This window comes from Urocampus carinirostris, chromosome 14, assembly GCF_059441175.1.
Source record: "Urocampus carinirostris isolate Australia breed hairy pipefish chromosome 14, RoL_Ucar_1.0, whole genome shotgun sequence".
NCBI lineage: Eukaryota > Metazoa > Chordata > Actinopteri > Syngnathiformes > Syngnathidae > Urocampus > Urocampus carinirostris.
This window is the reverse complement of record NC_142362.1, coordinates 33,612,459-33,639,669: the sequence shown is the minus strand read 5'-3', so window position 1 is coordinate 33,639,669 and position 27,211 is coordinate 33,612,459. Positions and strand designations below refer to the sequence as shown.

The 27,211-nt window shown below is 38.1% G+C and overlaps 1 protein-coding gene and 1 pseudogene across 3 annotated transcripts in view; both read right to left on the bottom strand.

Moving 5' to 3' along the window:
- Nucleotides 1-27,211, bottom strand: part of trpm2 (transient receptor potential cation channel, subfamily M, member 2) — a 48,889-nt gene that overhangs the window by 5,147 nt on the left and 16,531 nt on the right. For 2 of the 3 annotated variants that reach the window (XM_088352356.1, XM_088352358.1), the window contains exons 10-31: nt 26,896-26,998; nt 24,405-24,526; nt 22,494-22,859; nt 22,273-22,410; nt 21,811-21,940; nt 21,585-21,730; nt 20,344-20,456; nt 17,491-17,589; nt 17,201-17,420; nt 16,587-16,705; nt 14,174-14,306; nt 13,925-14,096; nt 11,774-11,954; nt 9,423-9,604; nt 7,257-7,389; nt 5,557-5,644; nt 5,391-5,475; nt 5,170-5,315; nt 3,316-3,371; nt 1,795-1,824; nt 1,642-1,728; nt 1,484-1,559 (exon numbers count right to left, since the gene is read on the bottom strand). In XM_088352356.1, coding sequence (XP_088208482.1) covers nt 1,484-1,559; nt 1,642-1,728; nt 1,795-1,824; nt 3,316-3,371; nt 5,170-5,315; nt 5,391-5,475; nt 5,557-5,644; nt 7,257-7,389; nt 9,423-9,604; nt 11,774-11,954; nt 13,925-14,096; nt 14,174-14,306; nt 16,587-16,705; nt 17,201-17,420; nt 17,491-17,589; nt 20,344-20,456; nt 21,585-21,730; nt 21,811-21,940; nt 22,273-22,410; nt 22,494-22,859; nt 24,405-24,526; nt 26,896-26,998 — 2,925 coding nt within the window. The remainder of the gene's footprint in view (nt 1-1,483; nt 1,560-1,641; nt 1,729-1,794; nt 1,825-3,315; nt 3,372-5,169; nt 5,316-5,390; nt 5,476-5,556; nt 5,645-7,256; nt 7,390-9,422; nt 9,605-11,773; nt 11,955-13,924; nt 14,097-14,173; nt 14,307-16,586; nt 16,706-17,200; nt 17,421-17,490; nt 17,590-20,343; nt 20,457-21,584; nt 21,731-21,810; nt 21,941-22,272; nt 22,411-22,493; nt 22,860-24,404; nt 24,527-26,895; nt 26,999-27,211) is intronic. The other variant, XM_088352357.1, reaches the window with a different exon arrangement.
- Nucleotides 25,217-25,311, bottom strand: LOC148353224 (U2 spliceosomal RNA; annotated as a pseudogene).

Genomic DNA, 27,211 nt, shown 5'->3' with positions numbered 1-27,211 from the left:
TTTTAAGCCAAGAGCTACTTTTTCTTAATAATTCATACAAAGAGCATCTGGTTTGATATGCATTTGTAAAACAGCAAGTTACATGTAATTACTATGTTGTTACTGTGTTATTTCCACGGTAATTATTGGAAGTAGGGCTAAATAGACTCAGTCAACCAATCAAAAAATTCGTTTTACTACAACAGCCTACACATCAGCTATCCTTAGGGGCAACCTAGTGCCTTCGGGTACCACATTGGAGATCCCTCCGCTATTGGATTGACTTTGGACATTCTAATACCTTTTTATTGTGAGTTTTAAAGCAGTCAATTGTAGATTTTACTTTAAGTTTAGGGCCGTTGTCCTGTTGGAAGGTGAATCTGCTACCTAGTCTCAGGCTTCTTGCAGACTCCAACAGATTTTCTGCCAGAATCGTCCTGTTTTTGGCTCCATCCATCTTCCTAGCAACCCTAACGACCTTCTCAGTCCCTGCTGAAGAAAAACTATATCAGAGCATGATGCTGCCACCACTACGTTTAAAAGTGGGGATGGTGTTTTCAGAGTGATGTGCAGTGTTACTCTTACACCAGAAGTAACGCTTTGTACTCAGCCCAAAAAGTTCATTTTTGGTCTTATCTGACCAGACCACCTTGTTCCAAATTATCTGTGGCTCCCATGTAGCATCTTGCAAACGCCAACCATGGTTCAGGAAGGGCTTTCTTCTTTCCACTCTTCCATAAAGGGCAGATTTATGCAGAGTACGACTTATAGTTGTCTAATGCACAGATTCTCCCACATCAGCTGTGTATGCCTGCAGATCTTTCAATGTGATCGTGGGTTTCTTGGTTGCTTCTCTTATTAGTTTTTTTTTTTACTTGTTTAGGCCCAAGGTTTAGAGTGATGGGCAGGTCTTGGTAGGTTTGCAGTGGTTTTGTGCGCTCTTCATTTTGTTATTATTAATTGCACAGTGCTCCTGGAGATATATAAATGTTGTGAAATGTTCCAGCATTCCATTTCAGGTTTGGACTTTTCAACAGCTTTATCCTGGACCTGCCTGGTGTGTTCTTTGGTCTTCATAATCCAGTCATAATTGCTTCATAATGCCTTTTGTACAGGTGCATTGTTATTTGAGACTTAATGACACACTCTGTCATTGTTTGTCATTTAGGTTGACACTGGATCATTCATGAGTCATCAGGGAAATTCTTGAGTCAGTTGGCTGGGCTAAGAGAACAGAGGGCCAATATTTTTGCAACACCCACTTTTAAGTTTTTTTCATTGTAAATAAAATATAAGTGTTGAAATAATTTGGTTCCACTTTACGATTGTGTCTCACATGTGGTTGATTTTTAGAAAATATTCTTAAATGTTTTTAAACTTTAAGTTTGAAGCCTGAAATGTTGCAATATGTTAAGTTCTTGGGCAGGGGAGTGGGCTGGGGTGCTCAATACTTTCGCTAGGCATTTTACCCTGAAGTTCAAATGCTCTATACAGCTGTACTTACTCCCGGGAGAATTATCTTTTTCTGCTCGTCTTCAACTGCTAAAAACTCCAAAACTGAGCGTCCGCTGTCCCGCAAGCTAGAAAAGTAAACAGTTATTAGTAACAATTATTATGTTGTGGGAAAAAAAAATCAAGTCATTTTGCTAGAAACGGGTTTACCGTGTAATAACGAGGTCCACATACAGATTTGGACCCAGATGAGGGAGTGAACCCCGGCCTGTGATGCCGGTCCTCCCTCCAGGGTTTCTAAGAAGCACACACAATGCCAAATTTAGTCTCTGCTTTTCTCTATGTATCATTAAGCCATTCTACCTGTAATTTTCCAAGACCTCAGCGTCCGATCTATAGGGAGAAAATAAATGGTATCAAGTTGATAAAACCATAAAAAACTTAATCAACTAAATCTCTGAGGTCCACCACTTTTGTTTAAAGGGACACGGTGTATTAATTCACCTCTAGATGTCACTGCATTGTGTAGTGCAGTGGTGGGCAAACTACGGTCTTCAGGTCACATGTGACTGCCAGGCTTTCTTTTATCCAACCCGGTCAAACAAAAGGGTCAAAATATAATGACAATATATATATATATATAAGTACAATAAGTACCGTTTGTTAGTTTGCATCCCTTAACCACTAGGGGCATAGAGAAACCAATTCCTGTGTTGTGTCTTGGGCAAGTACGACTAATTATAACATGTTTTTTAGTTGCAAACGTTGTCCACATTTTTCCTTTGTGTGTCGACAGCCAAAATACTACTGTAGAAATACTACAAAAGTACTACAAAACTAAAAATCAAATTTAGTGCTTTAAAAACTGGGACGTAATATATTATTTTGCTTTCATTGAGAAAATAAAAAATACTATAGAAATACTACAAAAATACTGCTACAGTAATACTATAATACAACAATAGTACTACTGAAATATTACAACAGAAATACTACAAATAATACAACGAAAGTAATGTCACAAGATTACCAAAGAAATACTACAAAATATGAATATGGAAATACTTCAAAAATACTTTTACAGAAATACAACAGAAATACAACAAAAATACGACAACAGAAATATTGGGACAAAAATACTACAAAAATACAACTACAGTGATATTTTAAATATACTCCAGATATACTACAAATATTATGAGTGCTAAAATATACAGTGCTATGATATACATTATATCGGGCCGTGGTCCGCAGGACCTAGTTTAGCTACCATAGCCTAGATAATTATTATTATTATTATTATTATTATTATTATGGTGTTTGGCACTTTAGTTGATTCATTCAGTTTTCTGTTTCATCTTCAGAAGCTTCTATTTGGGTGTCCAACTCCAGGGTTCGTAAACCTTTTTCATGGCCAAATCCATGCACTTTTAAAGGACATTCAAAGATAGTTTCCAATCTCTCCAGTACCATTAAAAGAAGAAATCTGGTGTGAATCAAGTATTTATGTCTATGATTTACATTCATTTTTTGCATGACCCATAATGAGGTCCATAACTGATACATAACCCTTACACTAAAAACATTTCGTAGTGCCCTATTTAGGTCTAGCAACCCTTAGAGGGAGGTGACGCTTTATATGACAATGCCATACAAACTAATGCCAGCTGCCATTTATCACAAGCCAAGAAATGCAAAGGCAAGCTGGAGCCACCAGTTGGCAGTGTCATTTTTAAGCAGACTAGTTGTGAAACATGCCAATAGTTTTGAGCATTTACAAACAACTCACCCAAATTTCAGGCAATTTTAACCCTCGAAAACAAGGATTTTCAAGGATTTCAAGCACATGTACAAACCCGGCAACTCTTATAAAATAAAACTAACCTATTCACAGTGTCTTCTGAGCTGTAATATGAAGGCATATACGCACTGAAGCTGACCTACAAAAATAGATTCAATAAGTTAAAATGAAACCTGTACAGAGCAAATCAGAGGGTCTAAAAAAATCATGTCAAACATATGGCTCATGGGCCGGATCCGGCCTGCCACACATTTATGAGTATGTAAAAATAATAATAATAAAATTATATATATATATATATATATATATATATATATATATATATATATATATATATATATATATATATATATATATTATACATACATATATACATATATACATATATATATATATATATATATATATATATATATATATATTATACATACATATATACATATATACATATATATATATATATATATATATATATATATATATATATATTATACATACATATATACATATATACATATATATATATATATATATATATATATATATATATATTATACATACATATATACATATATACATATATATATATATATATATATATATATATATATATATATTATACATACATATATACATATATACATATATATATATATATATATATATATATATATATATATTATACATACATACATACATATATATATATATATATATATATATATATATATATATATATATATATATATATATATATATTATACATACATATATACATATATACATATATATATATATATATATATATATATATATATATTATACATACATACATATATATATATACATATATATTATACATACATACATATATATATATTATACATACATACATATACATATATACATATATATTATACATACATACATATATATATATACATATATATTATACATACATACATATATATATATTATACATACATACATATATATATTATACATACATACATATATATATTATACATACATACATATATATATTATACATACATATATATATTATACATACATACATATATTATACATACATACATATATTATACATACATACATATATTATACATACATACATATATTATACATACATACATACATATATTATACATACATACATACATACATACATATATATATATATATATATATATATATATATATATATATATATATATATATATATTATACATACATATATATTATACATACATACATATATATATATATTATACATACATACATATATATATTATACATACATACATAAATGTGAATTTCCCTTCGGGGATGAACAAAGTATCTATCTATCTATCTATATATATATTATACATACATATATATATTATACATACATATATATATTATACATACATATATATATTATACATACATATATATATATATATATATATATATATATATATATATATATATATATATATATATATTATACATACATACATACATACATACATACATATATATATATATATATATATATATTGGGCAAAAAAGATAATGTTAGAGTGTCAAAAAAAGATCATGCTACTTTTTGTTACAAAAGACGATGCTCGGTCATCTAGATCAAAAGTGACGATTTTTTTTAAATAAATGGAAACAAAATGCTTTCTTCAGCATCTGGAGGGGAGTGTTGAGTTTGTACAGCGTGGTGAGTTGGTTGAGGTGTAAGCTGCCTTTACTCAATTGTTAAAAATAAACCAGTAAACACATTTAATGCCAAACATGTAAATTTAGAAATATATCACAATACTAAAAAACGGAGCTAAATATTTAGAATTGACATTCTTTTACTGATCCGGCCCGCCTCTGAACAGAAATTCTGGATCCGGCCCTGGTCTAAAACAAATGTTGATCACCTCCCATGACACTTTCTCTTCAGGTACGGGGAAACGAGTGACTTTGCTGTTCGGGTAGTGGAACTGTCGCGCTTTGAAGTGGACGCCGTCAGTCTCGTTTACAGATTCCAAGGTTTCTGAAGAATCTTTCCCTGATGAAAGTATTGCTAAAGGAAGAAAAGCAAAATGAACAAGTCAATGATGTGAAATTAATAAAAGAGGCAACAAATTTGCAAGCAGACTTAGTGGTTGCTCTTCCTTCCCCGCAAGACCATTAGACTTGAGACTCTCCATGATCCACTGTAGGCCTTTGGCCGACTGAACAACCTTCAAGTATTATTGAAGTGTATCAGTAAGTGGAAAATAATGCATCTCGTGAGATAAATTGTATTAAGATCAGTCCGCAACCTGCTCCTCCAAGCGAGCCAGACGCCTTATCAACACCGCAGAGCTTATCTCCTCTTCCCGCTCCAGCTTTTCGGTTAGGACATTGACCCTGAAGGGAGAACATTTATTATAACATGACAAAAAACGATTAAAAAACAACAACAACATCCCGTACAAAAACTGTTATGAAGCATACACAATTTGAAATGATCAAAAACATTAAACACTGGGAAAACGTGCAAGTTCACAAGTATGCAGTGTTAAAAAAAGATGAAGGAAGACTTAACTATTTTTGGGCATGGAAGATGATGCTAGTTTTTGGCATGTTAAAAGATGCTATTTTTGCATGTTTTTGGCAAAAGACGAAAACATTTCTTTGCATTTTAAGCACAACCTAACCTCATAATATTGTGTAATATAATTCTTGTCTGTACCATTCTTAATTTTTTCCCCACGCATAAGACTCCCCAGAGTATTGACCCTTGCACACGTGTGATCTAACCACGTGACGACACCCTGACAGACGGCAATAAAGTAAACATTACGCCCCATGGGTGAGGCTAGTAAACAGTAGACAACGAAATAAGCTATACTATTCAACACCATTGGCTATGATTAGACAAAGGATCATCCTGCAGCTGTCGGATGAGGTGGCTCATCTTGTCTAGAAACTGAAGATAGCATTAGCAGGGCTAGCTACCAACCCATACAGTCTTCCTCCTGACATATTCACATTTCCAAACAAATTCTCCAGTCTGCCTGACTTCAGTCCACACCCTCTGTACCACTATATTGAAACTGGAGTATCTCCATACACCAGTGCTGATCTATAAACTTATAAAACTCTGGATGCTTCCCAGTACTTCGTAGCTGGTACACGTTGCTGCGCTTTGTTGTGTTGAAAAATGTACCCGTGGTGTGAAATGTCTCCCCTCGCTCAAATGTTACTTAAATAACTTTGTATAAATTTTGGAGGGAAATGTAATTGAACAGCAATTGAAGCAGCTTGTTTACATAGCAAGTGATGGCAAAGGTAAGACACTAACGTAAGCTAGTTAGCACTAGTTAACTTATTATATTGAGTGTCTTTGATGTGACTCTTACTCACTTAACAAAAAATTGCTCAGAAATACATCAACCGTACCTTGTAAAAAAATTCTGCTTCAAATCCTGGAATACTTGAGCCCTCTGTTTGATTTTTAGATATACAACGCTGTCTTCTGTTTTGTTCAAAAGGGATACAATAAAATGCCAAATCAGACTTAGAACCTTACCAGTTGGCACAACACAGCAATAAATCACCATCATAAAAAGTCATGGTTATATTCTTTTGTCGTTGAAATTTGTTTCAACTCAAATGCTCATTCAATTGCTCTCCGCTAGGGTGTTCTTGCCATTCATCATGGCGTTCATTCTGCCAGGTAAGGCAACGCGATGACATGTGCAAAAGATAAATATGTCACAGGAAAACTTTGATTACATGGGATTTATAGTCCAGAAAATGCAGATGTTCTGGAATATTCGTTGATTTGATTTTGAGATTTTTCTCATGAATGTGTTCATTTACAGTAAACGTATCTATTCATTATTTTTACTCAATAACTGTTAATTTGGTGAACTCCATCTTTCGATATTGAGTCTAGGTGTTCAGGCATCTAAAGTGAAGAAAATCCCTTAAAATGACTACTACAAAATATATTTTTGAGGTTCATAGTTTTTACTTCTGCGCTGTGTCCACGATGCATCGTTCCATGGTCTGACCCTGCTGCTGCTGGGTGGACAGGAGGTATCGGTCCTTCATCAGAGCCTCCCATGACAAAAGCTCTTCTTCTTCAATGTGAGGAAGTTCAGTCCCTGAGAAATAAAGACCAGGAAAAATATTGATTCCGTTGTAAATAAAAAAAGAATGTTAGTATCTTTAAAATTACTTTAGTTCTCCACTTAGAGCTAGATTTAGGCTTTTCTTAATCAAAATTCTTCATTTGTTCCAAAATGCTGCTTCTTGCCTCTTGTTCTAAATATACGCTGCACATTTTTTCCTGTAGCTTCTTTATAGTGTACTAACAATGGTATGATCGGGCTGAATTTTTTGTGGTGCTATAAAATGGGTTAAAACTATAACAAAATTTAAATGAGGGAATGTCAGTCCATGGCAAAAAGTCTAGTCAAAAGACTTTGTAATTCTTTGCTCATTTAAAATATTATTTTCTTATTGTACAGTTAATTTAAAAAAAAAATAGTCTGCAGATACTTTTTTAGCAGCGACATAATTTGGTCACTCTAAATATTTATTTAAGAATTGTTGTAGTTGTATCATTATTTTATTTTTATAAAATTATTCCTAAAATGAATTGTAATGATATTATGATTCTGAGATTTTTCAAAATAATATGGTTAAACTGATGATTTTGCTCTTCTTGTGTGTTTTTGTTAAATGAATTTTCTTTTTTGCAGATGATTCTTAAAATAAATCATCCTAGTATTATCAATAATACTATCAGTCATGGGCAGCACGGCGGTGCAGTGGTTAGCGTGTGTGCGGCACAGTTCTAAGGTCTTGGGAACCTGCTGTGTGGGTTCAAATCCAGCTACCGGACTTACTGTGCGGAGTTTGTATGTTCTCCCCGTGCTTGCGTGGGTTTCCTCCGGGTACTCCGGTTTCCTCCCACATTCCAAAGACATGCATTTCAGGTGGATCGGCCGGTCTAAATTGTCCCTAGGTGTGAATGAGCGAGCGAGTTGTCGGTCCCTGTGTGCCCTGCAATTGGCTGGCAACCAGTTCAGGGTGTCCCCTGCCCACTGCCCGATGATTGCTGGGATGGGCTCCAGCACGCCTGCGACCCTACTGAGGATAAGCGGTGCAGCCAATGAGATGAGACTATCAGTCATTATTAAGAATTTTAGAATATTTAGTATGGCCGATCAGCATCGGCTCGCTACAACGGGTCAGGTGTATCGACATTTCGTTCTTACAAAGAATGACAATACAAAGGAAATTATTATTATTATTATTATTTATAAAGTATTTTGGTATATTGCTAGTTATTTGTAAAACAAATTCTTTAGAAGAAATAACTTAACAAACATATTTTAACAAAATATTATTATTATTAATAATAATAAATAAATAATAAATAATAGTAATAAATAAATAATAGAGATAAAAAAGAAGAACTAATACATTTGAATAAAACATGTGTCTGTTGAATTTATGTTGAATTTAAATAAAAATAAATACATAAACTATAATATAATCGTGCATTTTATGTGTTACTAATAATTTATGAAACAATCCTTAAATAAGAAAAAAATAGGAAAATAATACTTACAATGAGCAGAATAATCTGACATATTTTAATTACATTAAAATATAATAATAATGACAGTATTTATAAGAATGGAAAAAAAGAATTAATCAATATAAATAAAAGATGTATCTGATATTTTAACATGTTTTCCAGAAAATTAAGATGATTTTTTTTAACCAATGGGACAGTGTTTATTATTTGTGGTTAACAAACTTAATTAATTCAAAAAAACTATAGATTTAAATAATAAGCAAAAATACGGAAACCAAAATATAAAAGGGCCTTTTTTGAATACTTGTAGGTTGAGAGATTTTCATATATTTTACATAACACGAGTCTCACCTAGAAGGGACTGACTGAATTGTCCGCCAACTTCCTGCTACGGGTACCCAAAAACTTAAAAAAGGCTTCGCGACGAGGAAAAAGAACAGTTAAACAGTGCGCTTGGTCTCTTTTAGTTTCTGTATTATTCTTCATTGAGCTAATTTTTATTTGTACTGCACAATGCAGCGGCATCTGTGTCCTTAAAATAGGCAAATTAATTTACCAGTGGAAACATACATGATTTTTTGTGCTTACTAAACTTTCGTGATTTAAACGAGGGCCTGCAAAAAAGCACATTCTTGACAAAGATGTAAAGGTGGCTGAAGATGATGAAGGGAGGAGGAGCAGCAGGGCGGCTGTGATATTCCTTGATGAGTTCGTATCTTTGGAACTTCCATATGCGGTCCGTGTTGTCTTGCACTTCCTGGAACGTGAAGCTGCAGAAGGCGGAGATTAGCAAAAAGGGCTAGGGAATACAAAAGAGAACCGTGTCTAGCGAAAATATTACCCCCAATGACAGCCTCAATAATTAACAGTGAAAATGAGTGCACCTGTTTGTAGAGAACAGGCAGCATTATGAAAACCATGAGAACACATCAGGCATGTCCAGTATAAATGTGTGGAAAATTTCAAATAATTAATGGAATTCAAGAAGATTTTGCAACATTTACACATCTCCCTGACCACTGTGGAAGCAATAATATCAAAATGGAGAGAGCCTACAACCACTACAACCTACCAAGACCTGGCAATCCCTCTAAACTTTTCACCCAAACAAGGAGAAAACGAATCAGAGAAGGAACCAAGATGCCCATGATCACATTGGATGACCTGCAGGCAGACAAGCCTGAGGTGGGAAGTTCTTTGCATAAGATAACTACTAGTTGAACTCTGCATAAATCTGCAAAAAGCAAGACCTTTCTGAAAGAATTCCCTAAAAAGGAAAGTTTGGCATTTGCAAGAAGGCTCTTGGGGGACACAAGTAATTGTGTAACAAGGTGCTCTGGTGAGATGAGACAAAAACTAAACTTTCTGGGCTGAATGCAAAGCTATATGTTTGGCGTAACAGGGACATTGCACATTACCCTGAAAACACCATCCTCACTGTCAAACATGATGGTGGCAGCATCATGTTCTGGAGTTGCTTTTCTTGAAATGAAATGAAATAAAAATGATCTGCATTTATAAAGCGCTTTTCAAGTCAAGACTTCCCAAAGCGCTTTACAGTGTGCTTCACATTTCCCAATAGCGGCCGTGCAGCCATTTAAGGCGCTAACCTGCTTATTGGGGGTATTAGGGGTTCAGTGTCTTACCCAAGGACACTTCGACATGTAACACGGAGGAGCCGGGATTCGAACTGCGATCTCTTGATCCCAAGACGAGCGCTCTACCTCCCCTATAAAAATCATTTGACTTAAGTTTAAGATGGAAGGAGCCAAATACAGGGTGATTGTGGCAGAAATTTTGTTGGAGTCTGCAAGGGACCTGACAACGGGGCACAGGTTTACTGTCCAACAGGACAAGTACTCTAAGCATAAAACAATACGGCTAAGCCAAAATACAGACCTCAATCCTATAGAGCATTTGTGGAAAGTTCTGAAAAATGCTGTGCGCAAACGATCACCATCAAACCTCAAAGAACTTGGGCTGTTTTGTAAGGAAGTGGGCATATATTTCTGTTTCAAGATGGGAAAAACATAACCAAGAAATAACAAAAAGACGTGTGACTGTGAATGAAGCAAAAGGATGTTGTACAGGGTATAAACTCAAAGGAGGGCAATATCATTGCAATTCATACTTTTCAGGGTTTTTTTGTTTGCACATTACAAAATGTTCAATACATTTTGTTTATTTTCATGATTGTATCGCACATGTTGTTGATTCTTAGTGAATATTTTGAGTTTTCATTTATAAGTTTAAATACTGAAATATGGAAATATGGCAAAAAGTTCTTGGGGAGCCAATACTTTTGCAAGGCACTGCAGCTTTAGCCTTTATTGTAAGTGATCACATAATATCGGCGGGGACAAAACAATTATTGCTCAATTTTGATTGGGACATGTCCCCGCCAACTATGCCAGCAATGTCAAACTCAATTTGGCTCTGGGACCGGATCCAGACTTTCAGTTCTCAGGTGGGCAGGATCAGTAAAAGAATGTCAACTCGTTATTTCTAGCTTTGTTTTTCAGTAATAGGTTTTATCATGTAGCCTACATTACTAACCTACCCTCCATATTGTAATCACGGATGACAAGGGGTCTTTGCTAAACACAACATTTATTCACAAACAATGGGTAAAAAAGATTTTCATGTTTGTAATTGACTTGGTTAACTGGTTTATTTTGACAGTTGAGTGAATGCAGTTTTACACCTATACCAGCTGACCACGTTATACAAATTCAACACTGCCTTCTAGTAGCCGAAGAGAGCATTTATTTAGAAATTCATAACTTTTTATCGAAAGGACCTACAGACTAGCTTTTTTGATATACTCAGAAATTCATGGCGGGCCTGATTAATAATGTTAACGGGCCAGATGCAACCTCCGGGCCATATGTTTTACATGCTTGGTAGACGCCAAACTACGCCCTTGAGGGAGGACTTACTTGAAAATGGCGATCAGCAGGTTAAGGAGAAGGATGTTGGCGAAGAGGAGGTAAACGCAGAGCATTATGATGGTGAGCCACTCTGGAAAGGCCGGGGTTTGGTTCTCATTCAGCACAGGACATTTGGGCTTTAATGGGTTGGTGCCGTTCATGCTGCAAGAGTCAAGGTCAAATTCGGAATCTGAAAACAGGGGGAAAATATCTCTTTGCTGGTGCTGAAAGAAAAATCTCATGGTATAACTGTTGTGAGTCGCTTAAATTTGAGTAGTACTATAGAAGGGGGATCCCTTGCATAAGAAATTGAAAGTAACAATAGTTAAACATCTGTGAGGTTCGTGTCTGAGAAACAGTCAGGTTTCCATCTATCTATCATCCCTGGTCATATCCCTCGAGAGGGGTGACCGACAGCGAGACAAACACATACACAAAATCAAAGAAAAGAAAAAAGGATAAAGTAGCAAAAACTCATAAAAAATGACCTTGGCCAACCCAAAAGCACCTTGGCACCCAAGTTGGTCTTGCTTTCATCCCACCAGATGAAACGGGACACAAAATAGCGGCCATGTCACTCGGGTCAGGGTGACACAACACACTCTTCTGTTCAACAGGAGGGCCCAACAGCTTTCACTGGTTTACCCCTGCCGCATCATACAGGTGCCCAGCCCATCCCTTAGAACACGTCTAAACAGCCCACTATCCTTTTACAAGACCTCTCCACTCATTCCTATCACCAACAGGAGCTCTAGCTTCCACTACATTTAGACCTCCAGTACACTCATAACACCAGCAATCCACGTCAATCGTGGGATTTCTCTTGGTCTCCTTCCATTTACTTCTGCTCTGTAGATCCTCTTCAAAATTCGCTACTCATCCATCTTCTCCATGTGTCCAAACCAACCGGGTACTCTCATATCCACACGCTTGCTCAGTTCTACTACTACTCCAGTTCTGTCTCTAACAATTTGATTTCTCAATCCATCCAATCTTGTCACTCCTAACATACCCCATAACACTTTATCATAAAAACATTTAATTTCCTTCTCAAATCTGCGTTCAGGCTCCAAGTCTCTGCACCATACAACACAGTCAGCACAATCATGCTCTCATAAAGTCCTCTCTTAACATCCTTATTCATACTCTTGTTACTCATCACTCTCCTCAGAGAATTTTCGTCGAAGTAAATTATGCAACTGGCATTTTCTTTTGTTCCACGTCCGCCTTGTCAAAACCAAAATAGGTCCAAACAAGTGATGTACCACCCTTCTTCGGTGCAAGCTTCATTTCCTCCTGTTTGTTAAGAGTATGTTTACGGAGTCCGCCATGGCACTCAATGAGCTCACACAGTGGGTGTGGCATAGTGTGGCACTTGCAAACTTTGAACCGCGTTTATTGCCTTGTGCTATTATTATAAAAACTAGCCTTTGATTGGTCAGCACTTTTAAAACTCGATCAGTAAAAATTGTGGTTGGCCAAAACCCTATCACTCACTACAAAACCTTGAAAAACCGCAGTGCTTTCCGGTTTCACAACCGCACTACGTCACATCGCGACGTCGATTCAATTTCGGTTAATCGTGCATCCCTAACGTTCACAAATCATCAAACCAACGTTCAAACTTCGACTTCGGACTGCCGCCCCCTACCACGCCCTTCTTCATCATTCAGTTTTTGCAAATTCAAGCACACAAGATGCTTTTTCCGGTTGAGTAAAACGGGGGCCTTAAAAAAACTTAATGTAATTAGATTTAAAATGGGACAACATTTATCTAACTAATATTCTTAGTCAGGGAGATATTGGGATTTCAAATGTGCCCAAGACTTTTGGAACCCTGCCCTACCCCTTCCAACCCCTTTGCCTTCTGCCAGATCAAAGCAAAGTTGCTCTATCTAGATTCCGAGTTGTACTTTTCACATTTCTAAAGCCTTATATACATTTATATTTTATATGGATACTTTTGTTTGGCTTGTGGTTATGTAATTTTCATTTTCGTCTTATTCATTGCATGTTTGCAAACGGGGAAGAGGAAGTAATTTTATCTGTGCTGTGTATTGTCCATATAGCAATTTTGACAATAAAGTTGAACGTTGACACTTGTTGACCCTTCATTGTGAACTCTTTGCCCACCCATACTTTTGTCCATGTATTGCTCACAATCAACGTTGGTGGGTACGTTGCCAAATATGATGAGGTAAGGTTCGTATACGGCGCCCCGGAAAATCCAATCCAGCCGATCGTCGTTGTGGATGAGGATGCCCTGTTTGGCTACACCGTAGGCCACAACCCAGATGCTCAGAAGGAACATGAAGAAGAACATGTCCATCATCTTGAAAGACATTCCATGCTGGTCAGTACCCTCGTTTATGTTTTGTTTTCTAAAACGTCTGATATGAATGTTTTTACCATCCTCCTAACTATGATGATCTTCGGTCCAAGCGTCCGACTGATGCTAAAGATGGCCATAAGACGCAAGCAGAAGACCACAAAGTCGATGCAAAGGACAATCTTGCCGGCGTAGAACAGCTGTGTTGTCAGGCTTTAAGAGACAAACAATGAATTTGGCGATGCAGTAGATAAAGAGAAAACAGTTACTGTATATTCAGGGTTCGTACAGCTTTTTCATGGTATTAATGTATTTTGAGATGTTCCTATTTATGATTTCCAATCTTTTTGTGTCAATGGACTGCAAATAACTGACATGAATTCTGCCATTCTGCTTCAACAATGCACGCGCAGCTTCAATGCGTCACACTTGTTTACAAACACGGGAAGGGCTCTATAGGTGTTGGGTAATAATTGAGATTCATACGGAAGACAAAAAAAGAAAGAAAGTGCTGTATGCATAAACAGCAGAAAAAAAGAGCAAAATTGGGACTCATCTAAATTTTAAGAGCTCCGAAGGAGTGTGCATTCAATCATTCAATTTTAGTGACTGCTGATCTTTTGCTATTCGTTTTACTCATTTTAATTTTACATTTTGTACATGTTTTTCAGAGGATCTGTGTCTACATTGGTTGAAAATCTAATTGTAAATAGTATATTTTTTTGGCATTTCATCATGTATTTATAGCACTAAAAGTTCCAACCATCCATTATCCGCACGGCTTGTCCTCTGTTAGGTCGCGGGGGAGCTGGAGCCCATCCCATCTATCTTTGGGCAGTGGGCAGGGAACACCCTCAACTGGTTGCCAGTCAGTCGCATGGCACACAAAGACGGACAACTTACTCGCTCATTCACACCGAGGGACAATTTGGACCGGACAATTAACCTAGCATGCATGTTTTTGGAATTTGGGAGGAAATCGGAGTGCCCGGAGGAAACCCACACAATCACAAGGAGAACATGCAAACTCCACACAGGAAGGTTCTATCTTATGTCCTCAGAACTGTGCCGCACACGCGCTAACCACTGCACTACCATGCTGCCCGCACTGAATGTTGATACAGTATCTTTAATTTTTTCTTTTGTTTTGCATTTTCAGGGATTTTGTGTTGCTGTTCGACTTGAAATCTGTTCAGTGTGCAAAAAGCTAAATTGTTTTTTGGTAGATCTATAAATATTTCATTTAAATTTCATGTGTTTTCCAGAAATATTGTGCAAAATATGTGAAATCACTAATTATTGAATAATGTTTTGAGATCGAATCTCCTGTGTGGAGTTTGCATGTTCTCCCAGTGCTTGCGTTGGTTTCCTCCGGGCACTCCGGTTTCCTTCCACATTCCAAAAACATGCATGCCAGGTTAATTGGCCGGTGTTATGCCGATAAATGCCTCCCTGCCGAGATTTGCATCCCCTGGCTACTATAACCACTTTTACCCCGTTTTATCTCACTTTTATATCACTTTTCGAGAATGTAATGGCGAACATATAACAAAAACCACTTCGTCTTGCATTTGTTGGGAATGTAATACAACTTAAACCATTCCGTCTTTGTATTTGTTGTGAATGTAATCGAACGGTAATGCACACCGTATACAAATCACTTTTGAGCAGGTAACATGTTTATTTTGCCTTTCTCTATTCAAATCGCTCGCATTGAAACTGTTTTGCATTCTACCATAAAGCTTATTCCAGCATAATAAGCTTTACGGTAGAGTGCATAACAGTTCTCAAAAGTGATTTATATACGGTGTGCATTACCGTTCGATTACATTCACAACAAATACAAAGACGGAATGGTTTAAGTTGTATTACATTCCCAACAAATGCAAGACAAAGTGTTTTTTGTTATATGTTCGCCATTACATTCCCGAATAGTGAGATAAAACGAGGTAAAAGTGGTTATTGTAGCGAGGGGATGCAAATCTCGGCAGGGATGCATTTCTCGGCATAACACCGGTCCAAATTGTCCTTAGGTGCGAATGAGCGAGTGAATTGTCTGTCCCTGTGTGCCCTGCGACTGGCTTGCAACCAGTTACGGGTGTCCCCTGCCCACTGCCTGAAGATAGATGGGATGGGCTCCTGCACCCCCGCGACCCTACTGAGCCAAAAGAGGTTGTTTTCTAAACAAAGCTGTCCTCTTGGGTGAGACCAGTAGGGAGCTGTGATGCTTTACATGACAACATCATAATGACATGCCACCAGAGCAGATGTTTTCGCGTCATTTTCATGCACTTTTGAAAAATGTTTCCTTTTATTGCATAGTCTATAGAAGTTAGACTGCCAAGAAACATGCAAATGCCAACAATTCCAAGCATTTTCAAGCACTTCACTCAAAAAGGATTTTTCTGACTTTGAAAACACAACATTAAAATCCAAGAATTTAAAGCACCTGTACGAACCCTGCATATTGCACTGGAGGAGTTGTAAGCTTACCGAAACACCAAGCCAATAATGAAGAGCACGATGGACAGAACATCTAAAATATTCCAAAGTTCTCGGAAGTACATCCTAGCTTTCTTATGGAACCCAAAGCCGTCAGGGTCATAAAACAACTGAGGTAAGAAAGAGTACAGCAGATCATTATAAGATGCCCAACGTTTCTAACACCTTGATTTGTTGCTTTACATTACCATATTCAGTGCCATTCGCGGACATAGACATAAAACAAATGAACTTAACTGGCAGTTAATGTGTTCATTCTGCATGCTTATATGAAAATTCAGGTATTTTTGCCTGTTATTCAAATCAATAGTTTTCTCTATTGTTTTTAAATGGAGTTTTTTACAATTAAGAGGAGCTTAATCCCTTTAACATTGCATTATATTTAAAGAGAATATATTTTTACTCTCATTTCAGGTTTTTGACTGTTGATTGGTCACTTGAGGACAGCGGATACAGATAGTGACCAACTTTGCGAGAAGTGATTCCTTAAAAAACCTGGTATCAGCTCCGATACAGACCTTAGGATCTGTACTCATTGACAGCTAAAAAAAACAAATGTCAAAATTGCCGTCTGTATTGTTAATAAACTGGTTAGGACCTCTTACCTGCCGGATTTCCTCGCTCACCACAGAAAAGAGCCATACATAAAGAAGAATCTCTGCCTGGGAGGGCGTGGTCTGGAAGTCCATCATCAGCACCACCGCAAAAAGGAAAAGGAACGCAAAGTACGACACGATATTCCAGTAGAACTTGACCTGCGGCGAGCTGTACAGGCAAGCTAGTCTGGACCAGCAGTTCAAAGTCTCCATGGTTGTGAGATCACTACTGGAAGAAGGAGAGGGGCCATCAGCAGTTTGAGGAGATGTACTAATACATCTGACAAATATTTACTCACTTGCTTTTAGATTTGGATCGGAGCACACCTCCTGTGACGCTCTCCACCGTTTTGATCGCCTCACTTTTCTCATTTCGCCTTTGGATTAGCTCATCGGGTCTAGTATAAATGGGGAATCACGAAAAACATTGGATTGGGTCTATATAAAATCCATGAAGCATCCACCCGTCTATTTCTATGCCACTTCCTATTTGGGGTACGCTAGCTAATCCGGCCCATACTGAGAAAAAAACGTTCCTAAAAGCATTCACACTTAGACACAGTAGTGCAGACATGTCAAACACGCAGCCTATGGGCCGGATCCGGCTAGTTAGATGATTTACTCCAGCCTGCCATAATTTCTTGAATATGTCCCCAAAAAAATAAGAGTTCTCTAGGTCATTTCTATCAAAATTATAATTCAAAATAAATAAATAAATGTGAACCAAATGTTCTCTCCAGCCGCTAGAGGGGAGTGTTGAGTTTGTTTAGCTGGTGAGTTGGTTCAGGGGTAAAACTGCATTCACTTAAATGCCAAAGATAAACACCTTTTTTTATCCCCATTGATTGTGAGCAAATGCATACATGCCAACCTTTCCGCATTAAAAAGTGCTCAATTTTATCGCTCACTTTTATGCTTGAATCCGTCTCAGGAATATTTTAAAAAAACTGTGCTTGTTTAAAACCAAAAGTGGCAAACTTAACCAACACGAAAATCTAACACTTATCTATTCAAGTACAGATTTAATCTTGCTTCAAGATACAGCAGCTGTAGACTAAAAGACTAGTTTTGAGGTCATAAGATCGAACCTCCTGTGTGGAGTTTGCATGTTCTCCCTGTGCTTGCGTGGGATTCCTCCGGGCACTCCGGTTTCCTCCCACATTCCAAAAACATGCACGTTATGTTAATTGGCCTGTCCAAATTGTCCCAAGGAATGAACGAGCGAGCGAATTGTCTGTTGCTGTGTGCCCTGCGACTGGCTGGCAACCAGTTGAGGGTGTCCCCTGCCCACTGCTCGAAGACAGCTGAGATGGGCTCCAGCACCCCCGCGACCCTACTGAGGATAAGCGGTGCAGATAATGGATGGATCTTGCTTGTGTAAAGAGCAAATTTAAATACTTAAAAACTAATTGGTCTGCCCCCGCACTTCCAAAAGCATAAAAGTGAAACTTACACAGCTTTAAAACACATCTTCCTGATCACTAAAACAACGTACAAGTAGTAATTAAAAATAAAAAATACAGTTAAAAGATGAATGAGATAACAACTACATAAAATATGTGTTTAGTATGAGAGTATTTTCCTTTAGTGAGCAAGATTTTATATCGAAATTCTAGTGTTGAGAGGCGCTCCTATAAAAAGGTATACCACCGTTGTCACGAAGTGGAGTGGAAGGGGGCTGTCACGAGGCGTGGTGGAGTGGAGTGGGGTGACCGGACCGGAACGGAGGCAGGAGGCAGGAAGGGAGAACTCAATTGCGTAACGATCCAAAACTTTTATTCACCAAAATAAAAGTTGTCCAAAACTCTGGGACATGACAAAACAAACAGTTGTTTCTTCCAACTCAACTAAACAGGACAAGGCATAACAGAACGGACAATGTTTAAAACTAAAACAGGACAAGGCATAACAGACCGAGGAATGTGTAATGAGCCACCGCCCGCCAAACCCACAACCCAGCCTTAAGTAGCAGACCAGCAATCAGCTGATCTGCTACAGCTTGAGTTCGGGGGCGCGGCAGACTGGTCGCCACGGCGACCGTGACAACCGTATTCTACAAGATCCAGGAATCCAAACTCAGAGCTGCCAGATAAGTCACCCATGCTGCCCTACTTTTGACCAAAGAAGCTTGTTTTTCAATCCCGACAAAAGACTAAATTTGCCACAACCTTGTTGTAATAGTCAAGATCATACACAGATTTATGAATTGGGATAGGTTCCTGTTTAAACAACACACAAATGATGAAAAGTACTATAAAAGAGTGACATTTCTATCGTAAAGACTATATTGTACATTAATAGTATTAGATTTAGCCATATATACAGTGGGACCTCGCTACTTCGCGATTCCACGTTCGCGGGTTTAGAGCTTCGCGGGTCTAAAAAATAATAATAATAAGATAAAATACAAATAAAAAAAATAAAAAATAAGCATTTTAAGCATTTTTGTGGATTTTCACTTTTGTGGGTGGTTTTGGTCCCCATTAACTGCGATAACCGAGGGATTACTGTAGATACTTTTGTGCAAACTGCAAGTTCAACCTCATGTCAAGAAGTTCAACCTCTTGTCAAGAGGTTCAAACATTGCAAGACTATAATGGCTTGGGGGTGAATCTCAAGATGACCGATAACAGGATATTGAACAACACGGGGGAGAAAAACAGCACTGTGGAAATGGCTGATAACAGCATATTGAACAAATGATGGAAAAACACATAAACTGGCGCTGCAGGTTCACTACAAAAATGTTATATTGCATGTCCTTTTAGTTTATTTCAAAACAATATGGCTTATTTTCATTCATAGCTGCCACTTCATATATGTTTGTGGTGAGTTGGTTCGGATGTAAAGCTGCATTTACTCAACAAATAAACAAATTGTTAACACATTCAATGCCAACCACTTAAACAATGTTTTCCGTTGTTGGTGAATAAATCTGTTGTGCTTAGAAAATGTCCCTTATCATCCGTGATTATAATTTGTAGGGTAAGCTAGGCTAAAAGATAAAGCATAGAAAAAGCTATACATTTGGCCTTGAAATTTTTTTTACTGATCTGGTTTAAGTCGTAAAATTTGATTGTTAAAACTGCAGGGAGAAACAAAATGATCTTGCCATATTCCTCAAAAACAAACCATAATATCAATAAACTCACCTGTACGTTAAGAAACCAGTGTAGATAAGCGGGAAGAAGATCATGCAGACCATCACCCTCCATACTGGATTGTCCACTGAAAGTTCACCACACCAGATCTCAGTCAGAAGGGTCTGTTGAAGAACAATCAAGGAAGAACACAGTTGATCGCGCTAGTGTCCATTGTAATATTGATTCCAGTAACACGTTTGTCATTATCTATTCCAAATGATTTATTATTATTCTTAAAAATGCATATTAAGGTAAAAATAGAGATGTTCTTTGACTTATGCAAGACATATGGTTAAGTTAAGGGTTCTCACTGGTCTAACTTCAGGACCCACCATTGCATTCTTCATATAAACCACGACCCAAAGCAAGATACGATTTCTACTCTCAAATGTATGGAATAAACAGGTTGTGCTGTTGAAAACAAAGATAATAGACTATATTAAAGTTGTTTGACTAGCAAAACACAAACAATTTAGGGTACCTTTCAATTGATGTTCAATAAGCTACATTTTAAACTAAATCCAAAAACTCCACTCAACATAGAAAAATAGGTCATAAAAAAGTGAAGGACTTTTATCAAGCCTGGCAGCTCTTTCTTGCTGTTCTGTCCACCAAAAACTGATCTGCACTCATGCGGCAGCGATCCATTATCCCCAATCGAGAGCAGGGACCAACGGCGCAATTTTGGCAGGACTTGAGGCTCTTTTTTTGCTGGAATTTTCTTACTCAAATGAACCAGAATGCTGCAAACAGGAACCACCATAAGGATTCATTATCCCTGGCTGACTCTTGCTGATATCAGGGGTCACCAGAGCACTTTTTTTCTGGTAAGGGCCGCTAAAGCATGCCAAATAGCCCACGTACAGTAGAATGAACTACACTACACTGTTTTGACCAAGATCGATTATCCCCAGTCAAATATTTCTGATACAGGGGCTGAGAGAGCAAATATGAACCATAAGCGGTGGTTCTTCTTTCAGTTCTTTTTTCCTAAAATGAATGAATATTTCCTTTCAACTATTTTGTGTGGCAGAGTGCATAATAAAAATGTAAGGACATGAGGGTTACTTTTTTCTCTTACCATTATTTTCCCAAGGCAAAGGCTGGTCAGAGACCAACTAAAAACAGGTCCGTGACCCAGCTTTGGGTCACGACCCACCAGTTGAGAAACAGTGGGTTAAATGATGGCCAAGCTAAAGTGTAATGTGCTAACTTTAATCATTAGCTAACACGCAGTTGGTTGGTTATACCTGAACTCCGGACAATGCCACAAAACTTTTACAGTTAGCCTCCAGCGCTAGCCTAAGGCACGTAGTCTTCCCCCATAATGGTGACACGCGCACCAGAAGCCTTTTAGCTCTTTCTTCTCCACAACCGTAACACTTTGTAAACACACCTACAATAAAAAAATAAATACACGTAAATTGATGTAATTCGGAAAAGGTGTGAATGATATCGTGTGACATATACTCGCACCGATGGCTCGCATCTCGAAGTGATCGGCCAGCTCTCGCATATCCACGGCCTCGTCCCAGTCACGGCCTTCCTCTGCCATTTTCCTCAGGATTTTGCAAGCGGCCAGAGCGCCGGACACGCAGTCTGTACACTTAAAATAAAAATATACATCTTGACACTGCGCAACATGCTGAATTATACTTATGAGGAGTACAAAAATAAAATGTATTTGGTCATTGTTCTAGTAATAGTTCCAAGTCACGTGAGACCATCCAGGCAACCCAAGTAGTGGCCCCCATACTGGTTGGGTTTAAGCTGCTAAATTTAAATCATTATTATTGCGATTGATTATGATCAGGGGATGGTGTAATTGTAACCTGTGCAGTCCCTTGAGACATCTTGTGATTAAGGGCTATACAAATAAATGTGACTTGACTTGACAATTGACTATTTTCAACAGTTTCCATTTGTCATCTTGCTTACCTGTTCCCATGCAATTTCAGACAGCTCCCTATTTTTCTGGACGACAGCCCAAAGAAAAAGGTCTCTAGCTGGGTCTCTCTGAGCCTCAGCAAGATCCACCCTGAGGGGAGCTTGGGAACCCGATTGACTTCTCGATATCTACAAGACCGTCAGAAGGGGTTCACAAGCGGTTATCGCTCTTATTACTTAGCAACACTTTAGATTATTTAGTGTCGTCTCACCGATGTGCCGTCTTCCATGTTGAAGTGGTACATTGTGGTAGGCGGCAGGTAAATGGGCCTGGTAAAGCTACCCAGCAGGTGGCGGACCTCGTCCGACACGTGACTTAAGGCTATTCCCTCACTTTGCGAGGAACGTACGCGGTTTCTAGCGGCAAAAACCTTCTTTCGACGATTGCTGGTTGCTTGGACGCGTTTGGCCAATTTGCGCAGGAAGATACAGTTGGGCAGCTGCTTGTAGAGCTCACACAGCGTGTCCTCACTTTGAAGGAATTCCCTCAGGCTCACACCGTTCTCCAGGAGAAGGCTCACAAACTTGGGCTTGTTCCCCGCAAGGGCTGAGAACATGGCCCAGTGGAGATCACTAGACTGAAGAATGGTGGAAAATGTAGAATTGCCTCAAATTACAATTTTTGCTATTGCAGTATAATGAGATTAAAAAAATGCCTAAAGGTATTTTTGTAACATTGAACTATGTCTCTGCCCATATTTATTTATTCGTGGTAGTGTAACTTCTTTATTTAGCAGTTCTTCATTTATGTACAGTGGGACCTCGGTTATCGTGGTTAATGGGGACCAAAACCAACCGCGATAAGTGAAAATCCGCGAAGTAGCGGCGCACCTTAAAAAAATAAAAAATAAGTTTTTTTTTAATGATTATTTTATTATTATTATTTTTGATACGGTTAATGGGGAACAAAATCACCCGCAAAAAGTGAAAATCTGCGAAGTAGCGACGCCCCTTCAAAAATGCTTTAAAATTTATTTTTTTTTTTTTTTAATTATTTTATTCTATTATAATTTTTTTAGACCTGCGAAGCTCTGAACCCGCGAACGTAGAACCACGAAGAAGCAACACCCCTTCAAAAATGCTTACATTTTTTTTTTTTACATTTTATTTTATTATTAATATTTTTTAGGCCCGCGAAGCTCTGAACCCGCGAACGTCGAAGCGCGAAGTAGGGAGGTCCCACTGTAATCGTAACTTCAGTTGTGGTCTATTTTTAGACAGAAGTGGCCTAGAGCACCATTGTTAGGTCGATTACCTTACTTCATTGACTAGAATACACAATGAGATAGTGTAAATATCCATTTCTGCTCTTGAAGAAATGTGATCAGCTCAAGTCCTGAATCTCTTTGGGCCAGCGTTTCAAAACCTCCCCTTTTTTAATTTCAAACAATTCAGACGCATACAGGGGAAGGGATCTCTAAAACTTCAAGATGATTCAATTGTGAATGGGGTGGGTGAAGAAGCACATTCCTAAATGCCAGTGTAGAGTATAAGATCACAAACTCTAATACCAGTTAACCAAATACAATTGATTCCCTCAGGCAAATGTTGAGCGGCTTGGGCAAGACTTCCCCTCCATGTGTAAGGAGGCAATATTTAAAAGGTCACTGCATTAATCAAGTCTGGGATCCCTTTAATGTTTAATGTTGTCCTTTGTACCAAATTCATGTTAGATTTAGGATTAGTTCATGGACTGCCCCCATTTAGTACAAGGATGATAGTAAGCCACCTTTGTCTTTGCACTACTGAACTGTCCACAGTTTGTGACTCATGTGCCCAGAATATTATAATATATTGTAATTAAAATGTAAATGTAAGTGTAAATTTTCTGCATTTATATAGCAAATCAATGAAGACCTCCCAAAGCGCAATACAATGTGCTTCACACTTTCCCTATTACACACACTAACTAACCGATAGCAGCGTCAGCCATGCAAGGCAACTACTTGTTCAACGGGGGCATTAGAGATTCACTTTTCAAAGGAACTGCTTATCCTTTTTTAGCCTTTGTATTCATAACCTACCCTCTCGCTACCCAGAATCAAACGTACATCTGGAAGAAAAAAGGACTCGTGACTGATTACTTGGTGTGCATGCAAGTAGTGCGAATTGAGCAGACTCACTTTCCACTGACTCTCGTCGGTGAAGATCTCAGTGGCGGCAATGTCCACCCTGTTCCAGACTATCGCCAGTTCCAGTTGCCTCCGCCATCCCTCAACTACCTGTGACACACTGGCCCTTGAAGCTGAATGGTTCATCAGAAAGTGTACAAACAAGAACACTCGGTCACTGGCAAGAAAAGTTAAGATAGATCAATCATTTTTCAGGGTTTTCAATATTCTTAGGCACATCTGAAGTCCTCATATCCTCTTAACTATGGATGGATAGATAGATAGATAGATAGATAGATACTTTATTCATCCCTGTAGGGAAATTCACACTTCCAGCAGTATCCTTGTGTTGATTATTAACAGATTAACAGGATGGCCTCAGGGTGCTGTGTTGTAGTTTAGCTACAGCGGAGTGGATGTAGATAGCGAGTCCGCCTCCTCTATGCTTCCCGCAGGCTTTTGCTTTCACCTTAGCTCCGGCTCTGCAGCCACGATAGGGCCCCCTCATCACGCCGGCACGAGAATTCTTCAGGGCAAGAAGTTGATTCCTCGAATAAACGCATTTTGTGCGTTAATACCCATAACCATAGGAAAGAAAGTATTCCAAAGTGTAGTTGTCAAACGGGACGAAAAACATCGAAGATAGAAGCAGCCAATAAAAATGATAAATCACAAAAAGAGCGAAATAACGCGGAGCTGCTGGAGGGGGATTTATTGTTCTATAATATTCTTTATCAATTATCCGTCAAATCATAATACGCTACAAAGGCCAAAGGGCCGAGTCTAGGTCCCAGCCACAGAGCCATGCAGCGATCAGTGCGAATGCCCCGATCCCGGAGGTACTGCTATACCGGGCCGATGCGTAGAGTGGACAGAGCAAGCTCTTATTCCATCTCCGGATTGCAAAAATCAAACTAAAGGCAGCCGCACGCGGCAGCGCCTATAGTGTTATGAATGGCAGTGAGATACAAGTTGTGCCATTATAAAGCTATGTACAGTAAGTTTCTGTAAGGGTTTTCATGTTTTAATTTCTTTTCAGACCTATTAATGGTGTTCACTCAACCAGTAGATATTTTGTGTGCTTGAATTTGCAAAAATTGAATCATATACTTTTGTTCAACGTGCATTTGACAGAAAACTGAGAATTTAGCCACTAGAGAGGAAGTTCGTAGCGAGGTGGCATGGGAAATTCATAACAGATGGGAGCTTATGCCCAGCTAAAAGAACAGGATTGAACGGCGCTCAAAAGTTAGAACTGCTGTAAATGGATCAGAAGAGCCAGTAAGTAACTTCAGTGTCCCACAACAACTGTTTGGCATGTCTTAAGAAGACAACTAACTACACGTGATGCCTTACAAGCTACTCTTTTTCCAACATTTGAAGGACATGGATGATGAGAGGTTTTTAGCAATGAAGCGACTTTGTAAATTGAAAGATAACAAGCATACCATTTGTATATGGAGAACTGTGAACCTACATAAACTTCTTGGGCTTCAGCCAGATTCCCTAAAGGTGACCGTGTTTTGTGCTATGTCGAAGATGGCTGTCTAAGGAAAAATCCTTTGAAAGAGCAACAGTCAATGGTGAGTCATACCTACAAATGTTGTAAACCTGATAATGGATAAATTGAGTGAGAATGAGTCTGGTGACTTTATTTTCCAACAGGCATCACCACATTGGAGCTTCACGGTTAGACAGTTTCCAAACACAACACTACCAGAGCAATGAATTAGACAGTGTGGGAAGAATGATTACAATCTCATATCTTGGCCACCCAGATCTCCGGATCTCTCATCATGCGATTTCTAAATGTGGGGATTTGTAAAGGGATAGGTCTATGTGCCCACTATTCTAAGACTTGGATGAGCTGAAGGCAAGAATAACCGAAGCTGTTGCAACCATCGCCAATAAAATGCAGGGTTGTGTTTGGCAATATATTGACTCGGCTTGATGTGTGTCATGTGTCACATTGAACATCTCACATTGAACATCTTTGAACATTCCGTGTAAAAAGGTGATTACAACCTTTCTGAGTATACTTTTAGTAGTTTCCGAGATATTGAATGCCAAAATTTGCCCAAGATTTTCCCAGCATTACTAATTTATTTGCCTGGTGATGTGATTTCTTGATATTGCTAATTAGCACAGATAAAAGGGACTCGCTACTCAATACTTTAAAACATTATGTAATCCAAATCACTGTTAATATATTATTTTAATCAAAACCTGTATTTATGATAAATGGCAAAGGCTATTAGCATCAAAAACAAATTCTGATTCAACCAGCATTCTGTCTCACCACCATTATTGCTCTAAACGGATGCACTCTCCCTAGAGGTTTTGATAATGAGCTTCTGGTGTCAGTCAATTGCTCACAAGTAGTACAAAGTGGCAGGCCATGCTTATTTGCTAAGTCAGCAAGGCATCTGCCAGGAAATAGTTTTAATGATATCAATAAGGGTCAGCGATGGAAACCATCTGTAAAAAAGCATTTACAGATCACCTTTAAAGAGAGCTTGTAGAATGGCCACGTCCACATCACCGTGACTGTCTCCGCCTCCCCTGAACACAGTCAGTAGGTGAGACATCCTGATGATATCCTGAATCTGGCTCAGAAAAATGCATAAAACATATATAGAAAATCATCATAAAGAAAAAGTTGAATGTTTATCTGGATATTTTAGTTTTATTCTGCTTGCTAACAATGAAAAACATGGCTCTATTTTGACTATGGAACACCTGCAAAGATGTTAAGGCCAAATTCACACATTTCAAAGCCAATTTTTCAATTTCTCCAGTAGCATTAAAAGAGGAAAACT